At 42.9% G+C, this 23,677-nt stretch overlaps 1 protein-coding gene across 1 annotated transcript in view; it reads right to left on the reverse strand.

Moving 5' to 3' along the window:
- Positions 1-13,225: 13,225 nt before the first annotated feature.
- LOC121569751 (bromodomain-containing protein 4) overlaps positions 13,226-23,677 on the reverse strand; it is a 35,301-nt gene continuing 24,849 nt past the window's right edge. Inside the window, 10 exon segments of the mRNA XM_045221031.1 lie at positions 13,226-13,430; positions 14,479-14,752; positions 15,114-15,319; positions 15,918-16,045; positions 17,039-17,204; positions 17,632-17,738; positions 18,056-18,299; positions 18,302-18,373; positions 22,303-22,769; positions 23,088-23,307. Coding sequence (XP_045076966.1) covers positions 13,362-13,430; positions 14,479-14,752; positions 15,114-15,319; positions 15,918-16,045; positions 17,039-17,204; positions 17,632-17,738; positions 18,056-18,299; positions 18,302-18,373; positions 22,303-22,769; positions 23,088-23,307 — 1,953 coding nt within the window. The 3' untranslated portion in view covers positions 13,226-13,361.

The raw sequence follows: 23,677 nt of genomic DNA on the forward strand, positions 1-23,677 counted from the left end.
CTCCCACACTAACTTCACAAAACTCAGATGTACAATGCTTTTCTTTCATTATTAGTTTTTATTTAATGCATGAGTATGATGGCTCACTCTGTTAGTTGGCATTTCCTGCCTATGTTCGCCCACTTTGCCAATGAAGTGATCATTAAAATAATTGGCAACATCAAATGGTTTTGTGATGAATAAGCCATCTGATTCGATGAAAGATGGAGTTGAATTTGTCTTTCTGCCCATAATTTCATTCTTCTCATTCTAAAACAAACTTTAGAAAATGACACAGACAACAGCTTCTGAGTATATGTAAAATATCTTTAGTTATGCAATTGTAGGCAGAAGTTAATACAGAGTCAACAGGATTTGTATAGCTCTTCATAAGTTCTGCAAAGTGTCCAAAACAATCTCTGCTTTTCATACAAGCACACCCCTCCCTGGCAGATCAGGAACCACCTTGTTTTCTTCTTGTGGCTATGTGTAAGCAAAGAGAAATTGAAACAATCCAGGCCTATCTGTTCCTCAAGTTTATCTCTATCCCATGTCCTTGACTACACGCCCAGACCAGCTGCAGGGAGCTAGAGGGAACCATCCTTACGATAAGCACAGCATTGGTAGTTAAGAAATGTCTCTACTATTGTTAAGCATATTAATTGTTAACTATTAATATTAAACAAATCAGGTAAATACGTGATCTTTCTCTCACAGCATAATAGATCATATAGTCCATCATTCCCCTCTTTGAGACTTCTAGTCTCAACAAAATCTCAGAATTTTAAAACCAACCAGTGAAAACATTATTTCATATAAATATCAGTTGACTTACAACCAATTAATCCGAGTCCCCATAGAGGTGGGCAGAAGGTAATAGTAATTCAACTCAACCTGTTGATCTATGTGGAGGACCATAAGGCCAGGGACAAGTTAGTTAATTATACATTTTCCCATACAACACAAAACACAAACACCAATAAGGAGTAAAAACAGGGGCAGAAGGATTGGTAACAGCCAGGTGAGCAGTTTGGTTCCCCATTCCCCAAAGGTGGAAGTCAACCAGGAAGAGAACCAATAATTTTTGCTTGATGCTAATGTATCAGCCAAATTGCTTATTTCATTAATTATTTCAGTCATGTTGTCAGAAGAATCTGGGAGCAGCATTACACACTGTCCACTAACAGTTAGCCCCAATGCTGAACACTATCCCCCTTGGTACGCCAATAGATAGTCTAAAGCCACTACGGCTTTTAAGTTTTGTACATCAAGGGAGAGTTGGGTGAAACCTTTAACAGTCAAATTCATATGTACTTGCAGAGAATAGGTAAATGTTATTCACCCATTTGGATAGAATAGCAACACCAACTCCTGGTGTGCCATTCCCACAATTCCCACAATCCACCTGGTTTAAGAACGTGGCCATAAACCTTATCATTTTCAGGTATACTTCTTTTAACTCTGGTTTTCATGGTCATATTTTCTCCAGCTTCCAGTATGTCAGGGAGGGAGATGGAGGTAATAGGAAGCATAGTGTCTCCCAGATAACAACACGTCAAATGGAAGCTGGAGGTATCCATTTCCATCACATATCCACATGTGCCCTGGGGGAACTCCCATTCCCAACCTGATAGTAGATATGTTAATAGCCAGTAATTTGTTGACCAAATTGTAAGATATACCACTCAGCCTTTTTGTTTTGAGTGTCCTTATCCAGGAATCCTGCATAGTTTAAACAGTCCTGTGACTGCCCTATAGGGATGGTCCCTTGGTTACAGATACACAATGGAGGACTATGTGATGGTACTATCCCCGTCACCACAGGTTCTATAGTCCCTCTATCCAAATGAGTGGCCCATTGGTGTTTTGGGGGGTAAGGGCACTCTGCTGTCCTACCCCTCCCATTTCCTCTGGTTGGCCGAAATGTAGGTTCCTCATACCTAGTTTTGTTATCAGCTTTAATATGGGGGACGTGCACATTGTCAGAGAGGCTCCCTAGGATAGTTGCACTATTGGTACCTGTTTTAGAGGCAATATATTCCTTGTTAGTTTTATCACGTCTCATAAAGTGGAGATATCCACAGGTCATATCGTCCTCTGATAGAGGCTTACCCATAGTACCAAACAGCTCACTCGCTGAAGAAGGTTTCGGGAACATCACTATTCCGGACCCATTTGGTGTTGCCCTCCTACCCAGGCCCTGCAGCATATTTACCCAGGAAATGGTTGACTTCAATTGGTTGTTCTGTATTTCCACCCCCGAGACTGAGGAAGCAAGCAGAGCATTACACATAACATTCATGGCCCAGTGGATGTGGATCACGGCCTCCCCTCCTTCTGTCTCCATGGAGTCCATGCAGAACTGTTGAGTCTTCATCAGGTGGCAGGTCCTGGTCATTCTTCATTCTTTTGGTGGGTGCTTCTCCATCTTCTGGCAGTGTGACAGGTGGTGCCATCCCAGTCTCTCGGTCACTCTGACAGCCGTCGGGGTAGCCTGGATCACTTGGTATGGTCCCATCCATCTTGGCTGGTTCCATTTTCGCTTGTAAACCTTCAGTTTAACCCAGTCTCCGATTTGGACAGGGATGTCGTCTTTATCCTCTCCGTCTGGCACTTCCTGGGCTTTCCTAGAATGAGAATACAGAGACCTAACAGTAGAAGTTAGTTCCTTCATATATCCTAACAGGTCATCTTCCAGTCTAGCAGGTCAGTCTGTTTGTCAGTCATGGGCCTATGAGATGGGACATTCATGGGACGGCCTGTTAACATCTCATGAGGGCTATACCCAGTACCTCTGTTGGGGCTGCTTCACATTTTCATCAGCACCAGAGGTACACACTCTACCCAGGTTTTACCTGTCGAGTGGCAGATAGACACACATTTCTGATCTATCCCCAGCATTTTGGGCTATGACATCTCCAGTGAAACGGGTGTCATTGTCTGTAGCCCGAGTTTCTGGGATTCCGAATCTATGGAATACTTCCCTTACCAGAATCTTAGCTACTGTTTTAGCATCACAGTGGGTAGTAGGAAATGCCTCTACCCATCTTGTGAATCTGTCAATTATTACTAAACAATAGCGCTTTCTCTCCTTTCTTTCAGTCATATCAATAAAATCCATTTCAATGTGTGTAAATGGGCCACTAGGTGAGGGGAAATTACCAGGTTTAAGTGGTGTCCCCTTGGCAATGTTGTATTGTATGCATGTGATGCATTTAAACATGTGTTTCTTGTGAAATCTTGGTTACCATATCCCCTCTTGACGAATTACACATCCCATGTGCCATTCGGCAAACCGACGGGATAAGCTGTGTTGGCAACACAGGTTTACCTGAAAGGTGTTGTTTCCAGAGGCCATCAGGGCCCTGGGAGCAACCTCTGGCCTCCCAAAGGGAGTGAGACGTGTGGTCAGTCGCCTGTTGTTGTTGCAAATCAACAACATGCGAGGCCACAGCAGAAGCCAGATACACAGCATGGGTGTAACACCTGGCAGCAGCTGCTTTAGCAGCAATATCAGCAAGGTCATTTCCCTTACTGGCCTCATCTTGGTTACCCGTATGGGCCTGGACATTAAGAATAGCCAATTTAGCAGGAAGTTTCATAGCCGAAATAGGAGCCAAAACGTATGGTTTGTTCTTAATAGGGGTCCCTGATACATTGGTGAAACCTCTAGCCTTCCAAACGCCTGCCCATGATAAACATACACCAATTGCGTAGGCAGAGTGAGTAAATGTTAGCTGTTTTTCCCTCAGCAGCCTCACAAGCTGTGGTGAGAGCTTGTAACTCTGCTTGTAGTGCAGAGGAGGGACTGCTCTATGTGTAGGGAGTTATCTATGGTTGTAACAGCAAAGCCTGCATGTTTTCTACCTGTTGTCTGATCAATGTAGGCCGACCCATCTACGAAAAGTGTCATGTCAGCCAACTCAAGAGGTTCATCAAATAGGTCAGGTCTTGCTTTTGCATCAAGTTCGATTAGGTCAGAACACACGTGTGGGGTTCCTTAGCTAGTTCCACCTCGGCCTCTTCTGAAGCCCGGCTATGGTGCCCAACCTCCCTGGTCCACAGCAGTGGGGCACTGGTGTCTCATATGTCCAGCTATACCACATCCTCAGCAGACTATAGGCTCACCTATGTGCCTCCTCCGGTAGGTTTGATAGGGCTGGAATGGCTGTGGATTACCATAAGGTCGTGGTGGAAACTGTACCTGTTGGGCTGGAGTGGCTGCAGGAGGCCATGGCTGTGGAACAGGTGTCGGGGCTGGAGCAGGTGCTGGGGTGCTCAGCATTAATGTGTCTGGCTTGCTACTTTTCTCTAGTGCAGCCAGTTGGGCCTTCACGAGTTGTGTCTGCAGGCCTGTTTTCTTTGATCTTTCTTCAGCCTTTTTTTTTTTTGTCTTCTTCCAGAATTTACAGTGATGTCTCATATAGTCCTCTTTTTCTGGCCCATCCTTGCGGTCCCAGCCAACTACTTCTTTCAGTTTCTGTTGTACGGACTCTGGCAGGTTCCTGCAGGCTCTGTCATAGAATAGTTCTTCACTGGTTTGAGTGTTATCATACCTTTCACCAGTCTCATTAATTCTTGTTTCTTCATTCTCTCCACATCATCGTAGTATTTCTTTCAGAGCGCCAGCTCTTCAGCTGCTATTCTGTCTTCCATGTCTTGTCTGGCTCCTGGGGAGAAAGCACCTTTTGTGTCTCCTTCCCATCTTATCTTGTATTTGCTTTCTCTTCTCCATCTGAACCTCTTCATCCTCTCTCGCTCTATCCCTTTGTCTTGCATCCTCTCTCTCAAACATTTCTTTGTCCCTCTGCCACTTTGCTTCACATTCTCTGTCCGCTCTCCACTGTTCCTCTCTCTTGCTCTGTCTACTCTCCATCGTTCTTCACTTTCGTGATTCATCTCTTCTCTTCCTTTCATTTTGTTGTTCTTCCTTCACTGATTGTCCTGTCCTGGTGTAGGGGTATTTAGGCTTGGATGCAGTGAGTGGCTTGGTTCTTGCATCCAGACTTAGTTTATTCAGTTCAGCTGATAGTCTGGTTGCCACAGAGGGCCCTTCTCCCTCTTCGGTTTCTTCCAGGGTGCCCCTAATGATGACTGTTTTTACTTTTGGTTCTGGTTCAAAGCCAACCTGTCTCAGAGGGAATGGACCTCCCTTGTAGCCGGAACAATCATCATATGGGGGAGGTGGTGGTGGTGCTGTTGGGAGGGCGGGATATTATTTTTTATAGGGCTTATTTTCAGATTTTTCTTCTTCCATTTTGACTACAGTCTGTAGATGGTTTATCCTGGATCGTACCCAGAACACGGTTCCCTCTGACCGGAGTAGTTGTAAAACAGTTACAGATACCAGTGTAGATGGTTTATCCTGGATCGTACCCAGAACACGGTTCCCTCTGACCGGAGTAGTTGTAAAACAGTTACAGCTACCAGTGTAGATGGTTTATCCTGGATCGTACCCAGAACATGGTTCCCTCTGACCGGAGTAGTTGTAAAACAGTTACAGATACCAGTGTAGATGGTTTATCCTGGATCGTACCCAGAACACGGTTCCCTCTGACCGGAGTAGTTGTAAAACAGTTACAGATACCAGTGTAGATGGTATATCCTGGATCGTACCCAGAACACGGTTCCCTCTGACCGGAGTAGTTATAAAACAGTTACAGATACCAGTGTAGATGGTTTATCCTGGATCGTACCCAGAACACGGTTCCCTCTGACCAGAGTGGTTGTAAAACAGTTACAGCTACCAGTGTAGATGGTTTATCCTGGATCGTACCCAGAACACGGTTCCCTCTGACCGGAGTGGTTGTAAAACAGTTACAGATACCAGTGTGGCTTTTTTTCTCTGCCCTTTTCTCCTGTTTTCTCTTCTCCATGATGTCATGGACGATATTACATCGATTATTGTTAAAAGACCCATCCTTTGGAAATTTACTCCCCAGAGGCAATAGTCCAATCATGCCATTTCTTGAATATCCATTTAATGTATTTAATCAAGGCTGGGTACTGTTACCCCAGGTATTCAATTAGGAGTAACACATTTCATAGCTATTGGTCCAGTGGATGTGTGAGAGGGACCCGTTGAGTTGTCTGCCATGGTTGCTCGTTTTTATTGGGGTCGTCCTACGTGTATTGTGGGCTAAAATGCAAATGTATTTCCTATATCAGTGGGTGCCTAACGCTATCTACCTATTACTACCTCTATTAATAGTTTGGGGTAAGAAAACAGTGAGGTGGAAATACAGTGTATACACCAGTATAATGCTTTATGTCTCACCATCCCCATATAGACAGGATGATAAATTACTTTAAATTGAATACAGTCCAGGCGAACTGACAACTTAATGGTATTACAACCGTTCTAACTTCTTCAGGCAAATTCTCATTTGGAAATGGCCCTAAAACAGTTTTAAAAGAGGTTCCACTCAATACAGACAAGGACAACCTATATCTAAAGTCATTAGTTTCTATAACAGTTTTAGCATATAAATCAAGATCTAATGCGGCACATCTTGCCTGATGTCCGTTATTAGTAAATGTCCATTCAACCAAGGCAAATGCTCTTCGTTCACCAGAATTATAGCTCCACCATCTAGCCATTAATGATTAATCATCAAACAAATACATGCCTAACCATCACCGATAGTCAGTCACTCATAATCATAATATACAATTTCTACAACATAACTAGGACAAACACCTTGTTTACCAACCTAGCACTCCGGAGTACACAATTACAGGCGGTCACTCACTCCTGGCAAGCTCGCCAAAATGTTGAGGATTCTTTGCACAGTGCTGATATTCTCTTATTCTTAAACAAACCTTAAACTTTAGAAAATGACACAGACAACGGCTTCTGAGTATATGTAAAATATCTTTAGTTATGCAATTGCAGGCAGAAGTTAATACAGAGTCAACAGGATTTGTATAGCTCTTCATAAGTTCTGCAAAGTGTCCAAAACAATCTCTACTTTTCATACAAGCACGCCCCTCCCTGGCAGAAATTGAAACAATACAGGTCTATCTGTTCCTCAAGTTGCACTAACTCCAAAAAGTTTTGGGACACTAAAGTCCATGGAGAATAAGAGCACCTCCTCCCAGCTACCCACTGCACTGAGGCTAGGAAACACTGTCACCACCGATAAATCAAAGATAATCGAGAATTTCAAGAAGCATTTTGCTACGGCTGGCCATGCTTTCCACCTGGCTACCCCTACCCCGGCCACCAGCTCTGCACCCTCCGCTGCAACTTCATCGACCTGGCCAAGGCTTTCGACTCTGTCAATCACTGCATTCTTATTGGCAGACTAAATAGCCTTGGTTTCTCAAATGACTGCCTCGCCTGGTTCACCAACTACTTCTCAGATAGAGTTCAATGTGTCAAATCGGAGGGCCTGTTGTCTGGACCTCTGGCAGTCTCTATGGGGGTGCCACAGGGTTCAATTCTCAGGCCGACTCTATTCTCTGTGTATATCAATGATGTCGCTCTTGCTGCTGGTGACTCTCAGATCCACCTCTACACAAACGACACCATTTTGTATACATCTGGCCCTTCATTGGACACTGTGTTAACAAACCTCCAAACGAGCTTCAATGCCATACAACACTCCTTCCGTAGCCTCCAACTGCTCTTAAACACTAGTAAAACTAAATGCATGCTCTTCTATCGAACGCTGCTTGCACCCACCCGCCCGACTAGAATCACTACTCTCGGCGGGTCTGACCTAGAGTATGTGGACAACTACAAATACCTAGGTGTCTGGTTAGACCGTAAACTCTCCTTCCAGACTCACATTAAGCATATCCAATCCAAAGTTAAATCTAGAATTGGCTTCCTATTTCGCAACAAAGCCTCCTTCACTCATGCTGCTAAACATGCCCTCGTAAAACTGACTATCCTACCGATCCTTGACTTTGGCGATGTCATTTACAAAATAGCCTCCAACACTCTACTCAGCAAATTGGATATAGTCGATCACAGTGCCATCCGTTTTGTCATCAAAGCCCCATATACTATCCACCATTGTGACCTGTACGCTCTCGTTGGCTGGCCCTCACTACATATTCGTCGCCAAACCCACTGGCTCCAGGTCATCTATAAATCACTGCTAGGCAAATCCCTGCCTTATCTTAGCTCATTGGTCACCATAGCAACACCCACCCGTAGTATGCGCTCCAGCATGTATATCTCACTGGTCATCCCAAAGCCAACACCTCCTTTGGCCGCTATTCCTTCCAGTTCTCTGCTGCCAATGACTGGAATGAACTGCAAAAATCTCTGAAGCTGGAGACTCTTATCTCCCTCACTAACTTTAAGCATCAGTTGTCAGAGCAGCTTACCGATCACTGCACCTGTACACAGCCCATCTGTAATTAGCCCACCCAACTACCTCATCCCCATATTGTTATTTATATTGTTAATTTGCACCCCAGTATCTCTATTTGCACATCATCTTCTGCACATCTATCACTCCAGTGTTAATACTCAATTGTAATTCTTTTGCACTATGGCCTATTTATTGCCCTACCTCCATAACTTACTAAATTTGCACACACTGTATATAGATTTTCTATTGTGTTTTTGACTGTACGTTTTGTTTATCCCATATGTAACTCTGTGTTGTTGTTGTTGTTTTTAATTGCACTGCTTTATCTTGGCCAGGTCGCAGTTGTAAATGAGAACTTGTTCTCAACTGGCTTACCTGGTTAAATAAAGGTAAAATAAAATAAAAAATTCTCTCTATCCCATGTCCTTGACTACACGCCCAGACCAGCTGCAGGGAGCTAGAGGGAACCATCCTTACGATAAGCACAGCATTGGTAGTTAAGAAATGTCTCTACTATTGTTAAGCATATTAATTGTTAACTATTAATATTAAACAAATCAGGTAAATACGTGATCTTTCTCTCACAGCATAATAGATAATATATTCCCCATCATACTCTTTATATAATTGATCTTGGCTTAATAATACAGTTTTTTATTTTTGTTGAGTTTAGTCACATAATTTCTCAATTTGCAGTAAGTCAGCCAGTCAGATGTGCAGCCAGACTTATTAGCCACTCCTTTCACCCTTAAATCTCTTTCAGCCATACAGTGCATTCAGAAAGTATTCAGACCCCTTCACCTTTTCCACATTTAGTTACAGCCTGAATTTAAAACGGATTACATTGAGAATTTGTGTCACTGGCCTACACACAATACCCCATAATGTCAAAGTGGAATTATGTTTTTAGAAATTTACACAAATTAATTAAAAACGAAGAGCACAAATATATTGAGTAAAAAAGTATTCAACTCCTTTCTGATGGCAAGCCTAAATAAGTTCAGGAGAAAAATGTGCTTAACCAGTCACACAATAAGTTGCATGGAATCACTCTGTATGCAATAGTGTTTAACATGTTTTTTTTTATGACTACCTCATCTCTATACACATACAATTATATGTGAGGTCCCTCAGTCAAGCAGTGAATTTGAAACAGATTCAACCACAAAGACCAGGGAGGTTTTCCAATGCCTCGCAAAGAAGGTCACCTATTGCAGACATTGAATATCCCTTTGAGCATGGTGAAGTTATTACACTTTAGAAGGGTATCACTAGACCCAGTCACTACAAAGATAAAGGCGTCCTTCCTAACACAGTTGCCGAAGAGGAAGGAAACCACTCAGGAATTTCACCATGAGGCCAATGGTGACTTTAAATGGCTGTGATAGAAAACTGAGGATGGATCAACATTGTAGTTAGTCCACAATACTAACCTAATTGACAGGGTGAAAAGGAAGCAAGCTTGAACAGAATAAAAATATTCCAAAACATGCATCCTGTTTGCAACAAGGCACTAAATTAATACTGCAATAAATATGGCAAAGCAATTCACTTTTTGTCCTGGTATGAATACTTTCTGAAGGCACTGTATATGCTACAAATGGGAAGCTTCACTATTCCTCCAATCTCTCTCCCTCAAAAGGAAAAAAAAGTTAGTATCCCTAAGAAAGTATGAGATAGTTTTACAGATATAGATTGCACCAGTACTGTACTACATAAATTGTCCATCCCCGACATCACGGAACCAAACGTAGGACTTCACTAAGGAAACCAGTCCAGAGCCCTTATTACCATAATCCAATGTAATGAAAAAGAGGAAAACCAACATTTTGTTTCTTTTTTATTTTCTATAAAAGAGATGAGTTTACTCCATGATCATAACAGATTGAATCACTGACCTCGACAGACCACTCACATACCAAACAATAAATCGAGGAAAATGTTACACAAAACCCCCCAAAAAACAAAAGACCAAAAATTTTACACAAAATAAAATACCTGAATAAAAGCAAACTCTCTGCTGAGCACATTCTGAAGAAGAATCCATATCTATGGCACTTAACGTCCATCAGTTACCATGGGGATAAAAAGAAGGAATTAATAAAAGGCTTGAAGGAATGAAAAAGTATTTTACCTTTTCATAACTTGTCTAACAAAACAAAAATATATATAGGCTATTCATATATGGTGGACTTCATCAAAATGATGACTGTGACTTTAGCAAAGAAACTCGTTCTCTTGTAGCATTTTGTATATTAATCTTCATCCCCATTTTAAAATGCTTTTCTACAAATGGGGCACATGCGTCCCTGCGCCACATGCTAAAATCATACATACACACTCATCCACACAAACGTTCTGACACACAAATGCTAATGTGGCGCGGCACAGAGACATGTCTACTCAAAACTGTACTGATTGAATGAAAATTAGAAAGTAGTTGAGTCAAGTGTACACTCATACCACAGAAGTCCAGCTAAAACTAGATTTAAACCTGAATATCGTTAAATGGGTAAAATAGAAAATGCTGACTTTTCCTTTGACTTTTTACACAAGCTTATCCTAAATCTCCCTCCCTCCCCGTCAAATAGTACACCTCCCAGTCCCTTCCCACCCGTACATACTGTATCCACCCCAAGTGTAATATATGCCAACTAGAATCATAGAACAATACAGGCACTGGAGAAAAACACCATAAGAGAAAACTCAGAGGACCGGGTCAGAGGTCAACTCGTCGTGACCCTCGACCTGTGACCCCCTCACCAACAGAATTACAACTCACATGTATCCACTAGAATCGAACAAGAAAAATTATAGAAATCAGAGCTGTTTTTGTAGGGTTTTCTTCTAGAACGTATTATTATTATTGTCATTTATTTATTTCTCATATTTTTGTACGGCTAAAAGAGTTGCCCTCTGATTAATGGTAGTCATAATGATAAGACTCATGCACAGACTAGCCAGGAGGTGGAGCTATTTTTTGGTCTCTGCTCTCTGCATTTGTAAAGTCTGGAGGGTGGAGTTACATCCCAAATGGCACCCTATTTCCTATATAGTACACTACAGTACCCCATGTGCCCTGGTCAAAAGTAATGCACTATATAGGGAGCATTTTGGATGCATCCTGGAACTAAATCTTTAAGAAGTGTCTCATCTGTTCTTATAAGATCCCAATAAAGTTGCTGTTAGAACTAATTATGTTTTGAGGTTTGCCTCTCACCCCATTCCTTGTCCCCAAATTACAGAAAGTAGTGTGGCGGGCTCACTACCAGATTAAAACACTTTGGATATGTTCAAATAACCATACCAGCACACCACTTATATTGCATGTCCAATACATTGCTTCACTGTAAGTAGTATGCTAGTGTGGATAATGTAACATATTATTTTAATTTTACCTATGCAAATTCCAGGCCAATATACGAGCAAGGAAAAGGGAGGAATAAACAGTTTATAAATCAAACAGTTCAGTAATAGTTACTGATTCTCTGGTTCAATAGTTTGTGAATCAGCTGCAAAAGAGGAAAATGTCATTAATTAATGACCACTTTCCTAGCTGTCTCTAAGCGTAATAATACACTATAAGGTGTTACAGTGATGGTGAACTCCCATTCAAACCAACCAAGACATAGCTCTAGAAACAGCTGGACTCTGGCTTCATCCCAAATGGCATCCTATTCCCTTTATAGTGCACTACTAAACTAGTGCACTATGTAGGGAATCAGGTGCCATTTGGGACTAAGCCTCTGCTCTGCCTCTCGTAGTGATCAGAATGTTCTGCTCCAGCTTCAGATGACGAAGGAAATATGAAAACTTCAAATGGTTCTTTAATTAATAACACTTGTCGGAATAATGCATATATTAGGTTTTATCCTCTTAAAAAACTACCTAAAAGCTTTGTGTGAAGAGGGGTGAACAGGACAAGGAAAAAAAATCTATTTATATATTATTAAGAAAAAACACGTTATATGAACAAAGAAGCGTTTTTTAAAAAGGAGAAGTAGGAGGAGTTCAGCATTAAAAAGGTAATGGTTGTTTGGCATAGACGGTGGGGGAAGTGTGTTGGTGAGGGGAGGGCGGGGCGGGGTAAAAATAAAAATATATTTAAAAAACAAATAAACAGTAATTATAGAATAAGAAAATACCTCTTTACAGTAGATCCTACATAATGAAAACAAATCTGCACTTAATTCTGCTTTCTCCCTCCTGCTGCCGGTGGACTGTTCCATACTTTGTTGTTACTGATTTGTTCATATGCCCAGGCAGGGAGAGATAGGCCTATCTAATGTACTGTCTGTGTGTGTGTGTGGACAATGGACAGGAGTGAGGCCGAAGGCAAAGCTGTACTGTACCTCCTCTCCTGAGAAAAAATACATGTCAGAAGTTGAAGTCCCTCATTGGTGGGGACTTCCCTCAAGTTGAAGTCCCCACCATTTCCTTGCATGTGTTCTTTCTCTAACAAAACAAAAAACAGATCACATAAAAATACTTATTCTGCCTCTCTTATCAGACAGACGTCTGTCTGGCAGTCTATTTGAACGCCTCGGTCCGTACATACGCATCAGTACTTTGTTTCTCAGAGCAGTTCACCGTTACTGTGTTTCCATTATCTTCTTTAACTCCATTTACAAGATTGTTCTCCTTCGCTCTGTCCCATGTGAAAGTATCAAACAGGTGTGACATTACATGACCACCAGGAGTCCTTTCCCTCAACAAGGGTCAAATCCCCCAGAGAAACGACGCGGTTGAAAATATCCTGTTTAGGTCGCGCTCCTTCAATGTGGCATCTTACTTCCAAAGAGGCTGCATAGCAGAGCAGCTAACAGCCCAGTAGTATCTCGCCAGTCTGGGCCAGTCCAGCTGAAGATAACCCTGTCTGCCCTGCTCTGGAGAGGGGGGGATTGTTTAATTCATGTCCTGCATCTTGGTTCATTAACCCCCCCATCTGTGATGTCATACAGAAGATTCCATCTCATAAAAAAATTTCCATTCCATATTCATTATTCCGTTATGTGTTCTTTTTGCAGTTTCAAGTTTCTGGGGGTTCTCTCGTCATCAGAACAAGTTCTCCTCAAAGATAGCCATCAGGTCGCTTTGGAAATTCATGTCGATGGTCGCCGCCATCTGTAGAGGGGAGAGGAAAGAGATTGAGGTGTCAGAAGAGCTGAGAGACTGAATATGGCATAGAGACTGATCATAACATAAACTCATTAAGGACACTGCTTTTGTGCTTCTTCCCTTCTGTCAATTCCCAAAGACATGGATATGGATGGTGTTAAGAGATAGATGGGAGGTGTTGAATGGAGCTGAAGGATGGGACTAATAACAACAACTAATAACAACAAGATAACTAGTGTAAGACATGCTGTGTCCATAATAAGTATATAGGTTATATATTGTGAGCTTTTGTGAAAGAGCACAGTTAAAGATATGGCATATAGAAGCATACCAGATGGACATCATGAAAATGATCGGAGGAAGTTCAGGAGTAAAAGCAAACAAAATATAATTATAGACTGTGTCCATAAAATGTAAATAGTATGTATAAGCATGAAGTAGAGGCCTAAGCATTGTTGTTCACTAGTTTACTCCAATTAGGGAAGGGATGGTGGGGTTGGAAAGTAATAAAGGGAAATATAAAAAAAACTATAAAAAAAAAAAAACATGGATATGTAACACAAAATGTTTTATAAAATGCAATACATGAGATAGGACATGCAAAAAGAGACATGCCAACTATGAAATACACAGGACAACGCACATGACAACAACCCTAAAATTACAAACAAATAACCCAATCCCCCAACTATTAGCAATGAGGGAAAAATTTGATCCTGTTACATATGGGGATATTATTTGACAATATCATATCGTTTTGACAATATCGCAATATTATTTTTGCACTAGTTGGCTGTATCTGCACCAAAACTCCATTATTTTTCCTTCAAAGCTTTTTCTCAATCTTCTTTTTAAATAGGGAACCAATTTGTTTTCAGCACTTATTCCCATGAATGATCAAAACATTTTTTAATGACTCGTGTATCTGCATCAGACATATGGTGAGCAATATGTTTGGACCATGGAATCGCAATAATAAGTATCGCGATAACATCGTATCTTGAGGACCCTGGGAATTCCCAGACCTTCCAACTATGTGGGAAACTAGTCTCACCGCCTCTCTCCTCCTCCTCTCCTGCTCGCGGCGTCGCGCTAGCTCCCTCTGCTGGTCCTGGGCTGAGGGCTGGGGCGGTGTGGGGGCCTGTGGGGGCTGGGGGAGGGCAGCGGGCTGGGCCTGGGGGGCTGGTGCCTGGGGTTGCTGCTGGGCCTGGGGGGTCTGGATGTGTTGCTGCTGCTGCTCCAGCCGTCTGCTTCGAGGCTCCTCATGAACCCTCCTCGACTGCTGCTGCTGAGGCTCAAGGATATCCTCATCATCCCTGTCACGACCCCTGAGAGAGAGAGGAGTGAGTTTCCCAAAGGCATTGTAGACAACGTTCTCTTGACGACCAAGACTTACTCATAGAACAGCAAAGTGCTTCAAAAATGATGTTCATTCAGACAGAGAGAGGGAGAGGGACAGAAAATGAATGTGTTTCGCAAAGGCTTGGTAGCTAACGTGGTATGTTCTTCCTCTCGACAATCCCAGACCCGCAAGACTCATAACAGCAAAGTGAAACTTCATTTGACACATTTTCTTCACTCACACACACAGAAAATGTATTGTCAAACATCGATGTTGAAATACACAAAGAAACATTTCATGCAGGGTTGAAAAAGCGTTTTTGAAGACAACCCAACTGTAACCCTCACCGTAGTTTCTCCTGCTCCCGGCGCAGTTTGTCCCTCTCAGCCTGCTCTGCCTGGGCCTTAAGAGCCTTCTCTCTCTCCTCTTTCTCCCGGGCGGCCCGGCGGAACTGCTCGAAGCTGTCGCTAGACGACTTCACTGCAGACAAGGGCGCCGACGTGGACTTCTGGGCCAGGCTGGCCCACGAGCCCATGTTCTTCAGTTTCACATCCTGACCGACGGATAGATGGAAAGATAAACGGATGGAGACAGACAGACAGACAGACATGAGGAAGAGCAGATACGTTAGTATTTGATCATGACTGAACAACGGGTTGACTCATCACATAGCCACTCATTTCAATAGTTTGGGTCTGATGGTATTCTCATAATTAGAGATAATATACGAGTATACCAAACAATAGGAACACACCTTCCTAATATTGAGTTGCAACCCCCCCCCCGCCCTCAGAACAGCCTCAATTCGTCGGGGCATGGACTCTACAAGGTGTCAAAAGCATTCCACGGGGATGCTGGCCCATGTTCACTCCAATGCTTTCCACAGTTGTGTCAAGTTGGCTGGATGTCCTTTGGGTGGTGGACCATTCTTGATACACACGGGAAACTGTTGAGCGACTTACATGAGCAATTAGGGTTAAGTGCCTTGCTCAAGGGCATGTCGACAGATTTTTCACCTAGTCGGCTCTGGGATTTGACCTTTTGGTTACTGGCCCAACGCTCTTAACTGCTAGGCTACCTGCCGCCCCATATGTTTATAATAAGGTGTGTGTGTATGGCAACGTGCTGCCCTGTCTTTCAACCACCTGTACCTTTTTGGGGGCGACGGGCGTTTTGGGCTCCTGTTTGAACTTGTCCTTGTCTGGCAGGGAGGAGGAGGGAGGACCGCTGGGCTCTGAGGAACGGATGACCGGCCGAGAGCTGTCCATCGTCTTCACATCTGATGCACGGAAACGCATACAAGGAATACAGAGCATGTCAAAAAGATAGACATATGCACGCATTTGCTCATTTGTTGTACACATAACACCACACACAATCACGTTTATTCTTATGGAACGTGTTTGTCTGCATATGAGCACTATTCCCCAATATTGTTCTTCCACACACAGTACACACACACACACGCATAGTACACCCCCATAAATAGTACACCCAGAAATAAAACACACTAGAGCTGGGGCCAAAAGATCATATCACAGTATAAAAAATTAATTGACAGTATTTTATGTTTTTGAATAATACAAGTTCTACATTTGCTTTATGAGTAGTGCATGACCCTCGGGTGGCAACACATATTCGTAGTGTTTTTAATGGGTCTTTCTCCATTTTGATTGTTTTATACTGTTCAATCAAACTTCAACCATTTTTTTGGGGGGGGGGCATATTCATCCATTTCTGCATTTCCTCATTTGAGATCATTTCCAAACTGCCACGCAGGGCTGCACGATATGGGCAATAAATCTAGGCCTTGTTTTTAACCAAATATTGACTTGCGATTTAGAGCAAAACACTTTGAACTGTTGGAATCATGGAAATATAAATTATTATTCCAATTCTATAGTTAGAATATAATAGTGGGCACTTTGAATACAGTGTTTGACATGACAACGAATGAAAATGCCAAGGAGTTATTGTGACAGAGTAGAAACCAAAGTGTTGGTCAGTGTTTCCCAGGGGACCCTATAACCTTTGGCTACATTTTACGTTTTCTCTTACTTCATGTAGCTAACATATTCATGCTTCGCCTATTCCTTTCTGATTTAGAAGACACTGATGCACAAACACACTGATATAGGCCTACACTAACACTGAAATCAGGTTGTATTAGCTAGCTACATCTGTTCTGACGCAATACTTGTTTTACTATCCTTGTGAGGACTTCCGGTACCCACAAGGATAGTTAAAAACACACAAATACCAGTGTACTCACTCTGCTGTATGTGGCCAGGTAGAGAGGGCTTGCTGTGGCTGTCTGGGTGTTTGTGAGGGTCTTGTCTCATGGCTGAGCTGAAGGGCTCTCCTCCTCCTCTCATCACTGGAGAGGGAGGCAGCTTCTCTTCTTTCAAACCTACCAGGGCCGGGGGTGCACGCTGCTCCTTCAACACACAGCACACAGCCGGACAGGGTTAAAGGCACATTCTGGAAGATGTTCTGCTGTTCAACGGTCGTTTCGATGAATAATATACACCCATTGAAAAACAGACTCAGGGTTGTGGCTTAAATGCTTGCTGTCCCTTCAACAAGCACATATAAATGCAGGTTAACACGTACATTCCTCACACACACAGAGGCTCTATCGAACTTCACACGGCACAACCAGGGATTCAAATTGTATTTGTTTTCGTTTAGCTTTTGATTGAGCCTGCCTGGGGCGCACTTTTTGTTAAGACTAGTCAATTAACTCCATTGTGCCAGGCAAGCTCAAACAATCCATATAGTTTTGAGAGAAAACAAATATTATTTGAATCCACGTTTGCAAAACAGATCCAGATGCAGACTGACAGAAATAGAGACGCTACTCACTTTCTTGGGCTGCAGGTTGTGTGGTGGAGACTGGTGCGTTATAGGGGGATACTGGGGGAGGTGGGGGGAATGCATCATGATGGGGGAGGGGTTCTCCCTTAGGTGCCCTGTAGGCAGAACAGAGAGAGGGAATGATTAGAATCACCATTTAGTCTGATTCAAATCCTACAGCACAGTGTCCTAACATACTGAAACTCACGACGTGGCGTTCCAGGTTGTCTCTTTTGCAGTCACACTGTATAGGTTGCTATGTTACAATTATGTGGTTCCTGAGACACTACACACTTCTCCAGGTGTTGAGATTGAAGAAAAGACGATCTGGATCACCAACCACTGACTGACAGTTATGGATAGGGGTGTGAACACCACAGTCTTCCAATCAATCTACCAATTTAAATCAACCAAATCAACACTTGAGTCTCACCACTGTTGTATGGATCAGCCTTGATCTGTCGAGGGGAGGGATGTTGCTGTTGCTGGATGATGTGCTGTGCTTTGGTGGAGGACTGCATGGACCCCTTGTGTTGCGCTGCAGCGGCCTGCCTGTCTGACTGACCCGTCTGCTGCACCACCGGCCCCTGGGACGGGAAACCCATTTGGGCATGCTGCTGCAGGTGGCGGGCTACCTGGTGCGGGGGTAGGATCTGCTGGGGGTGGCGCGAGGGGGGGGGGGGTTTGGACTGGGGCTGGGGGGCTGGACTAAGAGCTGGGGCGGCTGAAGAGAGGTCTGGGAGGGCTGCACCTAGGATAGGAGGATAGGATCACTTTAATGTCCCAGAGGGCAAATTCTGTATAAGAAATAAACAATGTACATTACACACTCAACATAAACAACACAAATATTATATACACATTATGTGGACCCAAAGAAGAGTAGCTGCTGCTTCTGCAAAAGCTAAATGGGGATCCAAATAAACTAGGGCTGACCCCATTTAGTCGACTGGTCGAATGTTCGGTCGATAAGCTGTTGGTCGACAGATTCTGTTTAGTCGAGCAGTTGCAATTATTATAATTTTTCATGGTGCACAAGACACCCGTCTGAGTCGCGCCTGTCTCAGTGGACTAATCCATTGCGGCAACCACGGGGATGGCGCAGTCCATCACTCTAAGACATGTGATACTGAAATTGTATATGGTTATATTATGTAAAAATAAAGGTGCAATCTAAATCTAATATTATTTTATAACAAATACGCTTTCTCCCGCGTTGGATAGTACACCGTAGAATTGGCGCCTTTCCCTATGTTGCCATGTACATAATAGCAAAATTAACCAGCATATTGGGATTGAGAACAATGCAGAGACGAGGAAACAGCCCTTGCCTTAAGCCCTATTCAGACGGGACTTCTTTTACTGGGGGTGGTCAGGTAATGTAATTATGTGCACAAGCACAAAACACCACATCTGTAATTTTAGTCCCGTCCAAATGTCAGTAATTTGTACATGGCAGGAGAGTAACCATTCCAGCCAGGAGGGAGAGGCTTTTGTTGTGTTTGTTTTTTCGGGAGGGGGGAGGGGTCTCGGATGGTTGAGGGGCAGCTCTCTGGGAACTGTGGGAGGATCTTGGATGATTGGTGGCCTGGCGGTTGGGAGCTTGGGCCGGTGGGTCGCTGGTTCAGGTGCCCGTTTTGACTTGGTGGGCAATCTGTCGACGTGCCCTTGGGCGGGGCGCTTGACCCTGGTTGCTCCTGTAGGTGGTTCTGGACGGAGCCGGTTAGATGACCGAAAATGTTGAGCGGCTTCACTGCAGGTAGATTGTATGTTTGAATATTATTTTTTTTTATAATTCCAGCCAGAATAACCTACTGTTTTTTGGCAAATGCCAAGGTCCTCTGATAATACTAGTCCCTGCGAATCGACATCCCTGTGTTTTGAGAGAAATGTTTGAGTTTGACAGGTGTTGCTCACGGTTGGAGCAAGAAAACAATAACTGATTCAATAAATTGAACGAAGTGCTGCAAATAGCCTATATATGAAGGGCCTACATGTATCAACTTTCACAGTGAATGCTTTTGTTCATATGTTTTGTGCAAATGAATTGAATATTGCCAAATTCATCAGTAAAAACTATTGCGCCTATTTAAATGTGACCCTTGCTGTTAATAGATTGCAAAGCAGCATACAACTGACCTAAACGTTTGGAAATGTTAAGTTCACTTTCGCATCCATAGCCTTAAAACGCATCTCAAGTGCACTGTTTAGCTCACATCTGAAGGCTGGGGGGCAATTAGGACGTCTACTGCGGATTGCTAAAATATCCTAATGATTATGATCACATTCCTCAATTGAAATATTATGGCGACAGAAAGTTGGGAACCAAGCTCGAGTTATCAGTGTAGCCCTGTTATCGTCTGAACTTGACGCCTAGAAAAAAACCTCCAGGCTTCCGTCATAACTGTCAATTTATAGAAAATAAAGGATTACAGGGGGCAGTTTGGAAAAAAACGAATACCGTCCGAATCATCCTCTGGAATAACGGGCATTCTGGAATAATAATTACGTAACCAATGTTGTCTAGTAATACTAGTCCCGTGCGAATAGGGCTTAGCCTAATTGTCTAAGAAAATTGTGGAGATAGCAAACCCCAACTTAATTAGGTCTATAATCAAATCAAATTGTATTTGTCACATGCGCCGAATACAACAGGTGTAGACCTTACATTGAAATGCTTACTTCCAAGCCCTTAACCAAAAATGCAGTTAAGAAAAATAAGTGTTAAGTAAAAGATTGATAAAAACAACAAATAATTAAAGTTAAATTAAAGAGCAGCAGTAAAGTAACAGTAGCGAGGCTATATACATGGGGTACCGGTACAGAGTCAATGTACGGGGGCACAGGTTAGTCGAGGTAATATGTACATGTAGGTAGAGTTATTAAAGTGACTATGCATAGATAATAAACAGAGAGTAGCAGCAGCGTAAAAAGAGGGGGTTGGGGAGGGACAATGCAAATAGTCTGGGTAGCCATTTGATTAGATGTTACATTTACATTTACAGATGTTCAGGAGCCTTATGGCTTGGGGGTAGAAGCTGTTAAGAAGCCTTTTGGACCTAGCTGTTAAACTGTTAAACGTGCCTGGCTTTATAAATCATCCATTTATATCTACAGAAATAAGACAGATCTTGCTTCTGTTGCCTGTTTGAGTGTTTGTTTAATAGCCTACTGATTCCGTGAGCACCAAGCCTCATGCAACAGCAAAATGTTGGATAAAGCAACTTCACAGATTTGTCTGTTTTTAATCTTTACAAAAAAAAATTGTTAGAACAGACTGGTGTTACTTATTATTTAGTGTTGTTTACGCTGTTCCAAACAGGCAGGAAAATAATATTGTAATCTAACAGCACCTGTTTGTCACACATAATATGCACGCAGCTATCGCTCCTATACCCTCCTTTTTGGTCTCCTTATTGTTATTACAATTATTATTATGATCATCATTATAATAATAAATAATGTCATTACCATTAGTAGGCTTTATAGAGTAGCCTTGTATAACCACCATCGAGCTGTAGGCCTAAGAGTGTGTCCTGTTTATAGTCTTAATACCGTAACTTACTTAGGCCTATATTTCAATATTTAGTCTACTGTATCAATCAATAGTTTATTCGTTCATGCCATCAAACAGCATACAAGACATTCATGCTTTGAAATGCAATCAAGCATTTTAGTTTTAAAATGAAATAACAAAGGGAGCTTTGAATAATTAGCCTAAACAATAAATAAATCGCAATTCACGAATGCATGCAACTGTTTTTAGTCTGCTGTAATAAAGGCTTTATTTTTTTATTTCATTAGAACACTCTCTGGTACACTTTAGTGTTGTTTACACTGTTCCAAATGGTCAGAAAAAATAATATTGTAATCTAACAGCAACTGTTTGGCACACATAATACTCACACAATGCTTGCTCCTATACCCTCCTTTTTCTTGATCTCCAGTAGTTTCCACAACTAAGTCAAATGTCTTCAACAGATCTGACTTCCCCTTTCCCTCCTGAGCAACCAGTAAACATTTGCCCGTTTTGAGTTTCTTTTTCACGTCCTCCGCATCCATTTAGTTGTCGACATTACTGTGTTCGTAGTTTGTTATAACCAATTTATTGATGTGATTATGATAGGCTATAGGTCAGGCCCTATTGGTCACATGCATGCGATGCTTACATGTTTTACGTAAAGAGAGCAAGGGTTGAGGGAATAGGGAATGTTTTTCCTAAACAAATTAGGGATTTCGGTAACAGAACTTTTCAGTCAGAAACAAGTAAGGAACTAAATGGCTGAAAGTATGTTGCAGCTTCAGCACGGACAGCGCAATAAACACTTGCTGTGCTGTCTTTCGCTGCAGTAGGGAGGAGAGCGGGACAACGTGCGCCAGTCACACAGGCACTCGCTGTCTTTTTTAAACACAGTGTGACCATCAGGCTCTTTCTTTTGTTATTTGTGTATCTTAATTATTTAAATCAAACAGTGTGCATCAGACAAGCTCAGTGCATATGTAGTTATTTTATTCAAACACATAGGGTGTGTCTGCCTATATATGGAAAAATAAGTTTAAACGTGCCAACCAATTGATTGGTCGAAAGAACAGGACGAATCTCGGTCGAGCAATATTTTTTTTGTCGGGGACAGCCCTAAAATAAATATATTACACACTCAACATATACACAATACAGACCTGTACAGACTGCAGGAGGGGAGCCTGGTTCTGTTGTTGGCGAACCTGGAGAGACTGCATGATCTGCTGGGGATTGTGTGGTTGTTGGCCAGGTCGTCCCTGGCTCTGTCCCTGCTGGAGCTGCTGCAGGTAGAGATGCACCTGGCTGAGGGGTAAGGGCGGAATCACCTCCTCATCGTCCTCCAGGAGCATCTGAGGGGGCTGGGAGGACAGCAGGCCCTGAGGGGTGAGGGTGGGGGGGGACAGGGGCCGCTGCTGCAGGGACTGAGGGGGGGCGGGGTGGAGGATGTGGGGCGGGAGGTGATGCTGGGGTGGAGGGGCTTGTGGCTGGAGCTGTTGTTGTTGTTGTTGTTGTAGGGTTGGCTGGGGCTGGGGCGCTGGTTGCTGCTGCTGGGGGGGTTTGGGAGGTAGAGCTGCTGCCCTGTGGCTGGGTCGAGACGGCTGCTGGGGCAAGGCGTTGTGCAAAGCTACAGGTGAAGAAGAGGAAGGGAAACAATGAGAAAATGTGGTTAGCAGAGTCAGGATGGAAACATCACATTGAAAAAAGTAAAAGGACTGCCTAGTTAATCTAATTGTAGGTCAATAAATGCTTAGAATAAACTTTTAGGATAATGCGAGACAGACTTATTGCAGAACTGGGTTCAAATAGTGTTTGTTTTCTTTCAAATACTTTGCTTGCGTTCGATCGAGGCAAGCTCAAATCAACCACAGCTCAAGTATTAGAAAAAAAATACAAAAGACTATCTGACCTCAGGCATGTGTGGCTTGAAGAGGTCTGGATTTACCTGGGTTAGGGTTGGGGAGGATGGGGTGCTGGTTGAGAAAGGGGTGCGTCTCTGGGGACACGGGCCCCACTGCGGAGTGAGCGTTGAGGTGGGGGGGCACGGCGGGCGACGAGGAGTGGTGGTGCTGGGACAGGTGCATGAGGGGCTGCTGGCCGAAGTGGGGCAGCGAATCAAACGTGTTCTCCAGCAGCTGGGAGGACTCCAACGCCGTGACCGTTACCTAGACATTACACACACGCACAATCATACACTGAACTTCACTGCTGCACTTTTCAGTGATTCCTGATCTGTGATGTGAACAAATGCTTTTTGAATCAGCTGTATAGTCCCCGCTGTACAGTCCCCATCCCTATCAAATCAAATGTTATTGGTCGCATACACATATTTAGCAGATGTTATTGCGGGTGTAGCGAAATGCTTGCTATATATTTTTTGTATATCGTCTATTGTTTTTATGTCCTGTAATTAGCTTTTAAGAAAATTTACAATAAAATGCTATCATATCGTATCTTTAGGACCACATAGGAAATAAGCATTCAAGCTTTGTGTTTTTATCCTGGATAATTGATCAGGTATGTAATGTTAAGTAT

Source organism: Coregonus clupeaformis, chromosome 7 (genome assembly GCF_020615455.1).
Source record: "Coregonus clupeaformis isolate EN_2021a chromosome 7, ASM2061545v1, whole genome shotgun sequence".
NCBI classification, from domain to species: Eukaryota; Metazoa; Chordata; class Actinopteri; order Salmoniformes; family Salmonidae; genus Coregonus; species Coregonus clupeaformis.